The sequence below is a fragment of the Elaeis guineensis genome, chromosome 3 (genome assembly GCF_000442705.2).
Source record: "Elaeis guineensis isolate ETL-2024a chromosome 3, EG11, whole genome shotgun sequence".
Classification (NCBI taxonomy): Eukaryota; Viridiplantae; Streptophyta; class Magnoliopsida; order Arecales; family Arecaceae; genus Elaeis; species Elaeis guineensis.
In genome coordinates, this window is record NC_025995.2 from 128517049 (window position 1) to 128529174 (window position 12126).

Below are 12126 nucleotides of genomic sequence, written 5' to 3' on the forward strand. Positions count from 1 at the left end.
ACAACAAGATCTCAGGCTATAGCAGAAGGAATGGGTATCTTCTATAGTCCAGATGAGTTCTTCTAAACCCTTCCTTGAACTCCTAGTATTTTTACTGATCCATGTTCAATTGCTTCAATTGGTTTAGCTGGGGCATCAGGTTATGACTTTCATTGTCTCGATGAGGGATGCAGAGTCAAAGCTTGCCGATGTACATGAAAGGCTAAGGGCCATTGAAGCCAAAGCCGAACAGCTGAGGATCGAGCTGGAAAGGATGAAGGTGAATAAGGAAGAGGTCGGAAAGAAAGCCAAAGCAGACTTGGCTACTGAGAGAAAGAGGCATAGGGCCATGCAGGCCAAAGTCTTTGAAGTCAAAAAAAAGATGGAGAGGCAAGTCGCTGAGGCAGGACGGTCAGCTGTGGAGGCCTTTCACAAATCTATTGAGTTCATTAAAATTAAGATGGATTTCACTATCGAGGCATATACTTTAAGTAAGAAGGATTACCGGATAAAGGTCGTGGAGCATTTTTCGGACCTTGACTTGTCTTTTTTGGAGGCCACCGAAGAGGCAGAAACTCAAGGAGGTTCGGCTCCAGTTGAGATCGAAGGGGTGCAAGAACTCAGAGCGATCGTGGTAAATACCGCACATCTACCGAAGGCTTAGCCGAAATGGCCTCTATCGAAGCAGCACCTGCTGCACCCCAAGCTTCAGTGGGGACATCTCCGGCTGAAGGCATCTCAAGGCCCTCCGTGATCCATATCAAGATTAGAAAAACTTAGGATGTAACTATACCTATTTGTGTCCAGACAATGAAAACAATATTTTGAATTAATGAAAAAGAAAGCTTTATTTTTGCTTCTTATCAGTGTTACCCTTTTTTGTGGAAATGACTTTTTCTGATGTTTAGCGTTTGTTTTCAGTCAAGTCAATATAGACAACGAACTGGTTTTCCAATCATAAAATCGACATTGTCCATTCAACCACAGGTCGATGTGCTACAAAAGGTGCTTGCTAGAGCAAGAAAAATTACGGCCAAGGCCAAACAGGATCTGCTGGTTATGACAAAAAAGTGCGAGGACCTTTCGACCAAAATAAATCGTGTCCGTGAAGGTTCTAGGCTAAATTTACGTGATTATATTACCAATAAGCATAAATTGGTCGAGGAAAGGGACGCAATTGCTAAAGCTGTAAGCGAAGTCCAATAAAAATCAGCCGCTCGAACAAAGCAGCTTGAGGGCAAACTGCATTCGAAGCAAGTGCTCACCTAATGGGGATCAGCTAATCAAATAAAACAGATGGAAGGAGAACTCCATACAGAATGATTGAGGGTTTCTGATTGTGATCGGACAATTAAAAAGGAACAAGAGCTATCATCCAACCTTCGATGTGACTTTGCCTTGTCCGAATGCGCTAAAACTGATCTCCTTAAGGTGATTGGAGAGGAAAGATCAAAGATGGTGGAGCTTCGCATTAAACTGACAGAAAGTGAAGCCAAGAAGAGGACCGCTAAAGATAGGATTAGAGGTAAAATTTTATTTGAGGCTGCCCGAAAAGAAGCGACTACCCGAGTTGCGAGCGCATCCCGTCAAGCCTTTAGAGGCGGGTTTGGAGAATACGAAGCACAAATCTTCGAACTTTTTCCTAAAGTAGATGTCGGTCTTCTCAATATTCTAGAGATTGGATCTAAAGAATGTAAGTGTTCAGCTATTGTCCTCGTTTCTAGTCCTAGGAGATCATCAGGAAAAACTCTTGCCTTGTAACTTTCATCTGCTGAAGACAAACCCCTTCTCTTTTTTCTTTTTATTGTCTTCGCTGTAATTTTTCTGTGATTAATATGAAATGCTTCATTTAAGACATATTCATTCAATCCCTTGTGATCCTCCCCTCCGAGATGCTTCATTAATTTTCACATTCGCTAGGCCAATAATGTCTTAATGTTCTACTTTAAAGGTTTCACATCCTAAGTAACAGCATTGCGAAACTTAACAAGGACTTGATTGGGGCTGACAATCTCATTCTAGGCTTAGATTTGCCTTTAGTTCGATCCCACTTTTGCACCTATCCTCGATCTGGTACCCCAACTTGACTTTGGCTTCGGCCTAATTGGGGATTGGATATTAGAAAGCCTAGAGTGAACTCCTTTTGGGAGGGGGGGGACCTATACCCGAATCTGTAGTCCTTGAGAAAAAAGGATATTCTTTCAGCAACTCGAGTAGGCACCAAAAGTTCTTCCCTTGGGGCTTCTCCTTTACTTAAAACAATCGTGAATAAAAAAATTCTGATTAAGCTGGGGCGCTACTGAGTCAAAGGTTTCATATGCAAACTGAACACTTGTGTATCCAAATGCTGTAGTGCGTTATATCCCTATAGTAAAAAAGAAGTCTAGGGAAGTCGGGGTTGTTGTTTTTGCAGAGTTTGCTTTAGAAGGCAGAGTCGGTGATTTAGACAACACAGACTCTATAAGAATTAGTTTCATTTGGGCATCAATGAGAATTCATTTCGGTCAAAGCCCAGTACGCTTGCCCAAGATATTTTTCTCCATTTTCGAATATCGAACGAAGACATTTACATGTATGCCGTCTAGGGATGGCCTCATGCGTGACTTCTAGGATACGTGCGTGCTTCTGTGCTCAGCTCGAATGCTCATCGCTTCAAAATTGAAAAGAGTGCGATGAGATAATACGGCTATTTTATATCTACATTTAAGTGCATGCCAGCTGGAGTGGAGCTTGTTATTAACCGACAATCACCACAACACATCTGTTAATAGATGCGATTGTAGGATGCTTAAATTCGACTTTTCCTTTTGTAAGGGAAAGGACGTTTGAGAGGAGCTCCACATCTTGGGTGCTATGGAGCGGTGGGGCGGCGCTTCTCGCCGCAGATACATGATAGAAATTTTCTCCATAAGCAGAAGTGCCATTCTTTCTGACCATACTCATTGTTTATCATCTAAGAAAGTGGGGTCGCTTAATGATGTAGTGGTTTGGCTTGGGAGGGGTTGGAAATAGCCAACCTACTCATGGAAAGAGCAGATCCATAGCCTTGAGAGACCGTCCTAGTGCTATGCCGAGGTCGAGTATGGCTTCGACGATGGTCTCTCATGATGTTTGTGCGGAGCATGTACTTTCAAGAGGGATGGCCAGCGGGCCACGCGATTGCTTTTTGGTGCAGACCACAATCTTCACCATCTGGACACCTCGTGTCTGGGACCCTCAATGGCCTACTAGCATCGACTTTATCTACCACTGTCGATGGCGTGCTGCTTTTCGATTAGATCGGTAAGGACTCCATGGGTGGAAAGTGGAGAAACCACCGCGCTAATAACGAAACAAGGAAAATACTAGCTCCCACCTTTCCTTTTTTTGCTTTGACACGTGTTTGAATAATCATCTTTGCCCGGCTGTTTTACCTTATAATCATCATCCCTACAATGTTTGAACTATGGCAGAACTTATGTTACACACATCTGGTTTGTTGTAGTTTCATTGTTTGATTGTATTTGGCTGTTTTGTGCTAGTTGAGTTAGGTCAACGAAAATTCTGTGTCCAGAATCTTTCCATCATAAGGGCCTTCGAACTTCTGGAATGGATCTGGGTCTTTATCTTCGGAGATTATCCTATTTTCAGCTTAGGTTCGATCTTGGCAGGAGAGTTAGTTAACGTCACAAGCTCCCATCTTACTGTCAAGTATACGTAGCGAGTGCGTGCGGAGATACAATCACAACCCAACAAACACGTAAACAACAGAGTTTAGATCTTCGATAGTGCGAACATTCATAATATCACGGGAGCTTTTTATACTCCCATCGAATGGATGAGGACCTCGTTTGTGCTCCCACCGAATAGGTGGGGGCTTCACCTACACTCCCACCGAATAGGTGGAGACTTTTTTTGCATTCCTATTGAATATATGGAGACTTCACTTACACTCCCACTGAATAAGTGGGGGTTTCTTTTGCACTCCTATCGAATAGGTGGGAGCTTCACCCGTACTCCCACTAAATAGATAGAGACTTCCTTTGCACTCCCAACGAATAGGTGGGAGCTTCACTTACACTCCCACCGAATAGGCGGGAGCTTCACTTGCACTCCATCAAATAAGTGAAGATTTTTTTTGCACTCCCATCGAATAAATAGAGACTTTACTTGCACTCCCATCGAATAGGTGGGGGCTTCCTTTGCACTCCCACCGAATAGGTGGGGGCTTCACTTGAGAGGAGAGAGGAGGACCAAACTAGGGCCAGAGATCAATTTGGCGATTGTGATGATTCGAAAAAGGAGAGAACACTTTTATTGACTAGATACATAATTTATAATACATGCGAAGATTTTTTGAATTCTAGGGAGGGGGTAGGAGTGTTCTATCCAGTTGTTTCAAATGGTAGGTTCTAGATCTAACGAACTCTTTCACTTGGTAAGGACCTTTCCATCTAGGAGCCAACTTCTCATGTTTTGCAGGCTGAGATATCTCGATCCGGTGCAGGACTAGGTTGTCGACTTTGAATTCTTTATTTTTGACATGGGAGTTATAATATCGGGCCATCTTTTGTTGGTAAGCTGCCATCCAGACTTATGCTCTTTCACGGACTTCTTCCAATAAATCAAGATTTGTCTGGAGATTTTTCGTATTGGCTTCGTCATTATAATTCTCGATCTAGAATGATGAAAGTCCGATCTCCATTTGTATGACTACCTTCATTCCAAAAGAAAGGTTGAAGGGAGTCTCACCTGTTGGAGCCCTCTGGGTGGTTCTGTAGCCCCACAGTACACTATATAGTTCATCAATCTAGACTTCTTTAGCTCGATCTATCCTGACCTTTTAGTCTCCGCAGAATAGTCCTATTGGTGACTTTGACCTCATCATTTGCTTGTGGATGTCTTACTGATGTAAAATACTGAGAGATGCCTTGTTCTTGATAGAATTCTGCAAACTTTGGCCCAAAAAATTATCGTCCATTATTTGTAACCAATACTCATGGGAGGCCAAACCTACAAATAATGGACTTCCAAACAAAGTCCATTACTTTTGCCTCAGTAATCCGGGTCAGAGGCTCGACCTCCACCCATTTAGTAAAATAGTCAGTTACCACGAGTAGGAACTTTCTTTATCTCGAAGTCAGAGAAAAAGAATCTAGGATGTCCATCTCCCATTGCACGAAGGGCCAAGGAGTTGTAATCAGGGCCAGTGGGATAGCTGGTTGGTGCTGAATATTGGCAATCCTCTGACATCGATCACAATGCTTGATGAAGTCGACGGCGTCATCCTACATTTTAGGCCAATAATACCCTTGTTGTAGTAATCTATAAGCCAGCGACTTTTCGGCCATATGGCTCCCGCATATCCCCTCATGCACCTCTCGAAGAGTATAATCTACCTCAGAGGGGTAGAGGCATCGGAGGAGCAGTAAAGACAGAGATCGTCAATAAAGTTTGCCTTCATGGAGGGTGTTGGGTATAAAATACCCTCCGACCGAAGTTTGTAAAAGACCAACCCTTCCAGGACTTTTCCGACTTCCGACCTTGTGTGGCGTCTCTCTGAACCCCCTCGACCGTCCGAGCTTCCGAACTTCTCCGACAATGAGCTTCTCCATCCATCTACCGGGCCGTTCCAAAGGCTCTCTAGGCCTCACTATCAGCCGACCTTCTATAGTGATCAACTATTCTCCAAACTTCTTGCGGACTTCGTCAATATCCGAGCTTCTCCAACGGTGAGATTTCTACAATAATCAGACTCTGTCCAAATTTCTACGGTGGTTGACTGCCTTCAGGATTCCAACCGAGCTCTGACGAGAGCCAAACTTCTACTACGAGCGGTCTACTTCAAACTCCTACAGCGGACGGTCTACCCTGGATCTCTATTGTAAGCAAATTCCATTCGAGCCTCTACTGTAAACATATTTCTTCTGAACTTCTATTACAGGTAGACTTCAGTCGAGCTTCTTCGTAGTCGGATCCCAGATGAGCTTCTACAATGGGGCAGGACCCACCGACCAGATCGCTACTCCGAGCTCCCACGACAACCGATCTTCGATCGAGCTTCTACAATAAGCGGTCTCCCTTCAGCCTTCTACAAGAACCAGACTCCGTCCGAACTTCCATAGCGGATGGATATCGAACGAGCTCCTACGACGGACAGACTCCGACAGCTGAATTTCTACAACGATCGATCACCTCTGATGTCTGCCGAACCTCCCCAACGCCATTTGAGGTCCACCGCTGGCCGACCCTCCGCCAGATTTCTCATGAAATCGAACTTCTCCGACGGATAATCTTCAGACGAGCTTCCACATCAGGCAAATCCCAGATGGCCTTCCCTAGCAACCGGACTCCTACCAGACTTTACCAACAGAAAGTCTCCATCCGAGCTTCTACAGCAGATGACTCCTACCTGTAGCATCAGTGCCAAAGGCATCCGACAACAGTAGACTCGTCAGCAGTCTCGAAAACATCCGAGCTTCTCCTAGATCTACAGGATAGAGAGCCATTTCGCTCCATCAGATATCCCAGCCGAGCTCCAGCCGACAGATCCGAACTCTCTGGCAAGTCACGACAGTGGCCACTACCCTGCTCCACTCTCTTCAACGAATTCCGCATGGCTCCATCACTCTCTGGCAAGTCGCGACAACAGATACCACTCCACTCTCCGTAACAAACTCCACGTGACCCTAAACGACTCCTGACGCCACTACTCTCCGTAACAAACTCCAGACGGCTCTGAACAGCCCACTACCAGGCGGTTACAGACGTCGCTGTCAATCAGTTACGCTCTCCGTCTATAAAAAGGGACCCCCAGATACGTTCCTCTCTAAGCTCAAAACTCTATCTCAAAACTCTGCTAAAATTCTCACTCGAGCACTCCATTTCTGTTGAAGCAGAGTACTGACTTGAGCATCGGAGGGTCTTGCCGGAATACCCCCAACTCCGGTTTAGACTTCCCTTGCAGGTCCCGACGGCGGCCGCGGTTATCTCGACTCCAGCAACTCCGGCTTCGATGGAATTCTGCACCAACAAAATTGACGCTAGAGGAAGGGGCCTGTGTCTTCGCAGTACCCTTGTTTTTAAAGGAGTGCTTAACAAGACTGCCTCCAGTCATCTTCTCCGACGTCCTCTTCTCCTTCTCTTACTAGATCTCCACCTGATGCCTCCCCGAAAGGCATCCACCAGGCAATCCACGGCCTCCGCGGCTAGATCTCAGGCTCCGGCCTTGCCTCCAGCTTCCCAGGCTCCTCCTCCGGCAACGGCAATCGACGGATTCATTCGACGCCAACCTGAAAGTTGGGAAGATCGGCCAAAGGCCCCACTGCAACCGGAGCCGGGAAGGAGAAAAGAACAGCCTGGAGATCGGCCTCCAGTTAGAATCATCAGCACCATCTCTGAAGGATCCCGGAGGGGAGCGGCCAGTGGATCGGTCGGACCGCTCAAGCGGCAAAGAACTGAAGGACCTATAATCTTTACTGAAGAAGATGCCCGGGAGATCCAATTCTCCCATAATGATGCGGTTGTAGTTTCTTTAAATATTACTGATTATGATGTATGACGCATTCTTGTTGATAGTGGAAGCTCGGCCGATATTTTATTTTACGATACATTCTCAAAAATATCCATCCCTGATGGTCGGTTAGGGCCGGTTAGCTCCCCGTTGGTAGGGTTTACTGGCGATGCAGTGCTAGTGGAAGGAGTAATAACCTTGACTGTAGTTGCAGGTCGGTATCCAAAATAATCTAGAGTGCTGGTGGATTGCCTAGTAATGAGGGCGCCGTCTGCTTACAACGCAATCCTTGGCCAACCTGACCTCAATGCCCTCCGAGCTGTAGTATCGACCTACCATTTGAAGTTAAAATTTCCTACTAGCCAGGGGGTTGGAGAAGTCAGAAGAGATCAAGCCCTAGCAAGACATTGCTACAACATAGCCCTTCAGAGAAAGGGACAGTCCGACCCCTGCCCGGTTGATGGATTGGACACTCGCGACGATCTTGCTGAAGAAAGGGGTGAGCCAATTGAAGATCTTGTCTCAATTCCTTTGAATGATGGGAATGAAGAGCACGTGGTGAAGATCGGCTCCAACTTGGGCGAAGAGGTGCGGACACAGCTTATCAACTTTTTACAAAGGAATGCGGACGTTTTCGCTTGGGCTCCGGCGGACATGCCAGGGATCAATGCCGAAGTTATGGAACACCGTCTGGCTGTTGATCCCGAACACCTACCGATGAAGGAAAAAGTTTGAAGTCATGCATCGGAAAGGCAGATGGCAATAGCTGAAGAAGTTGATAAACTCCTTTCATATCAAGGATGCAACCGTCATCTCTCATTATTCTTTTTAGGTCTAGGATATCTAAAAGTAAGAAGGAATGGGATCTTCTGTGGTACTCAAAAAGTACTGCAGGATACTGTGCATGCTTCGGAGGAAGACATCCATAAAAAAAAAAAAAAAGACGATTATGTGATGTTTATCTAAACAATCAAATATTCTTGGAATTTATTCATTTTCTTTTTCTTAGTATTTTAACGCGTGCATCTAAGCATGACGGTCATTTATCTTTTGATAGATGTCTCCAAAGTATGCATAATATCCTACGGTACTTTTTGAGTACTGTAGAGGATCCGTTCTCAAGCAAGAAAATAATCAAGTTACAAACAATTATCCATGCTGAATGTAGCTGATGCTGGATGCATCTATAGCCAAAATGCAAGCAAAGTCCGTTGATGCAATATGTGAGTCCTGGCTTGCACACCAATCAACCGGGTACATGTGCAGGACATGCGCGTGCCCAAAAATGGACCTCAAGTGATAAAGCTGCCCGAGAAATGCCCCACAATCCAGCCGGCGGTGGTCACTTTGGCAACGACTCAACCCAAAGCCCAAGCAAGCTAATTAAGCACCCGCAAACAATCTGTTGAGTGAGTTTGGTATGCACCGCGTCCCAACCCAATGGACATACAAAATTTCAGTTTTCATTGCACAGCATACCTAGCTAGCTAATTAAACCTTCTTATATACTTCTACCAGGTACGTCCACATTAATCTAATTTGAAGTTTGCGATATGTAAAACTGATTATTTGCTTGGAAAATTAACTACACCGAAGTGCACGCGACTTGTGCTTCCTTAACGAGCACAATTGCTCTGACTTCTCGGCAGATCCTTTATCCAATATAGAACCACTTGTGATGCGAGATGGTGATCATATATATCCTCAAATGTCAGCCAGTTGGACCAGCTTCTTCCCGACATTGTCGCCCCGAAAGAGTCCTGCAAAGGCCGAGGGCACGCTCTCGAGGCCATGTGAGACATCTTCCAGCGACTGCATTCTACCATGGCGGATGTGGTCGGATGTGGCGGATACGAAGTCATGATATATGGAAAGGTGGTCGTAGGCCAGGAAGCCGCGGATGGTGATTCGTTTATAAATTATATCGAGCATGTCAGGGGCCGCTTGCTTCCCTGCATCAGTGTACTGGGAGATGGCACCGCACAGGGCCACTCTTCCGAAGGCATTCATGTTGGCCACTGCGGCTTCCAGCATCTCTGCGCCTACGTTGTCAAAATATATGTCGATCCCGTCAGGGAAGTACCTGTCAAAGACGAGCATCAAGGAATGCGGTGTCATCTCACAAAACTGAGCTACAACCGATCTGCATGCAAACCTTTGTGCGTGTGTTTTTTTTTTTTTTTCTCTTTTTTTTTTTTTTTGATGGTGTTAATTGGCGGCCTGAAATTTACTTGTGCTTTCTGGTAGAGATAATTAAAATGCTGACCTCTTCAGTGCAGACCTTAGATCAGTTTCTTCTTTGTAGTTGAATGCGTCATCAAATCCCAACTTCTCCTTTAGAAGTTCCACCTAAAATTTCCCAAATGAGTCATCGAAAGTATGAATTTTTAAGGCATGCATGTTTTCGTCTCGTACGCTTAAGCAGGACATCAAAAAGCCACGACGACGATATGGTTTCACTGATAATTACTGGAGACACAGGGGATACTTCCAAATCATTTGACAGAGTTGATCATCATCTAGCAACAAAGCAATCAGTATGATAATGGATCACTCAAGTTGGTGATTCCACAAAAAGATGCCGAAGTTTATGCAATCAGGTGTCTTTGTTTATGAGTTTCGACGGTTGCATGGATATAAGGAGATTTTTTTTTTTTGTGGTTGTTGGGGGGGGGGGGGGGGGGAAGGGGCGGTGGAGGGGAGTGGGTGGCTGGGGATAAAACATGGATATAGGATTTGGCAAAGCAAGATTACGCGAACAGTGGTTTAATGAAACCCATATAAAAAGCTGGCTCACTAATATGAGATCATATGTAGGGGACTACGTAGTAAGGTCTCCTTTCCTAAAAAATATATTTTGAAAAAGGAAAATTTGAAGGCTTCTAGTCTGTGGTGAGGATGAGACCTTTTTCTTGCTTCCAGCGCAACCGACTACATAGCAACCTGATTGCTTGGCAAATTGGCCAACCAGATGTCCTACGGATCCACATGCTGCTGATACGAACACCTTCTCGCCCTCTTTCGGATCGCAGACTTCGTAGAAGCCGGCGTATGCTGTCAGCCCACTACTCCCTGTAACAGCAGGGATTGATTAATCAGTTCTGATACCATTTTATTTCTGTAATTCATTGCAACAATATATAATTTATGGGGGGAAAAAAAAAAAAGGTATAAGAAGCAGCAGCAGCAGCAGAGATGACTGACCTAGGATGCTCACATGGTAAGAGAGTGGGAAATCCATGTTGCTATCGATCTTCGTCAACATGGTTCCTGGCCGGACGGCCGTGTACTCCTCCCAACCCAGCAGCCCAACCACCAACTCATCCTTCTTAAACTCCGCGTTGCCCGACGCCACTACCCTCCCCACACCAAACGAATCAATTCTCTGCATGCAGCGCAACGAAAACCAATAACAGAGCCCAAAATTTAAGCCTTCTTTAAGACCTCGAGGGTCTCAAATTAAATTGCACACAAGAGAAACCAATGCAAGTCATGTGTACGAATGGATTTATCTCCGCATCACGTGGTTCCTTTATATATATATATATATATATATATATATTGAAAAAAAGGAAAAGAAGAAGAAGAGCAAAAAAAATGGGGGAAAAAAGGGAATGAACTCACCTGGAGGCAAAAAAAATGGGGGGAAAAAGGGAATGAACTCACCTGTCCAGGATGGAGCTGTCTGGCGAAATCCGCTGTTTTCTGTGAAGAGTTATGTACTTTCATGCGATTGATTTGGTATGGATCGATGGAAACGAAGAGATTTTTGACGATTACATCCTCCGATCCTGGGGGGATTGTCAGGGTCAGGGGGGCACTCCTCAACTCGAAGTCGAGCCTGGATGGGAGGCCATGGATATGGTGCTTGACGGTGAGATACCTATTCTCCACCTCCATCGATCTTAATTTTCTGCACTTCCTTTCTAGCGGGTTCGTAAGGCCCGGTGAGCAGGTACATGTGGATAAGCTAAGCGTGGCAGTTTCCCACTTCTTATCATACGTCACCATCATTATATCACCCAAAGTGAAATTCTTTGTGGACCGAGTCGGGTAGAAAATCCGATATGAAGTGCACCTGCTTATTCAATTGATCTATATGATTATTATTTTTAATATATATTTAATATTTATAAATTTATTTTTTTATTTAAAAATTTTATATGATAAAAATATTTTTAATTTTTAAAAAAATTATGATATTTATGTCCATATTATAACATCCTGTATTCATAATATATAAGATGTCATAATTTTTTAAAAAATTAAAAATATTTTCATCATTCAAAATTTTCAAACGAAAAAATCGATCTGTAGATATTAAATACACGTTAAAAAATAATTGGATAAAAATACCTCTCTCATATTATGATATTTTAGATCATATTATGACATCTTCAGCCATATTACATCACGAGATGTCATAATTTTTTTCAAAAGATAGAAATATTTTTATCATGCAAAATTTTTAAACAAAAAAAAATCTCTCTGCAGGTATCAAATGCATATTGAAAAGTGATAACTATATAGATCAATCGGATGAGACGGTGTATTTTATGTCAGATTTTCTATACTACCCAAGATGCATAAAAATTTTTTCAATAAATATATTTTTGGAGCATCGAAAAATATTTTTGGGCCTGCCGAAAGTTTTG

General features: G+C 44.0%; 1 protein-coding gene across 2 annotated transcripts; it reads right to left on the bottom strand.

The window, feature by feature from the left end:
• Positions 1-8951: 8951 nt before the first annotated feature.
• LOC105040160 (2-alkenal reductase (NADP(+)-dependent)) lies at positions 8952-11422 on the bottom strand. 2 transcript variants are annotated; one of them, XM_010916565.4, is made up of 5 exons: positions 11138-11422; positions 10676-10856; positions 10377-10543; positions 9738-9805; positions 8952-9554 (listed from the first exon to the last, which is right to left on the bottom strand). In XM_010916565.4, the coding sequence occupies exons 1-5, from the start codon at positions 11369-11371 to the stop codon at positions 9176-9178; spliced, it is 1029 nt and encodes a 342-aa protein (XP_010914867.1). In that variant the 5' UTR covers positions 11372-11422; the 3' UTR covers positions 8952-9175. The 2 variants fall into 2 exon arrangements, with proteins under 2 accessions (XP_010914867.1, XP_010914866.1); XM_010916564.4 differs by having other exon boundaries at positions 9738-9820; positions 11138-11419.
• Between the last annotated feature and the right edge of the window lie 704 nt (positions 11423-12126).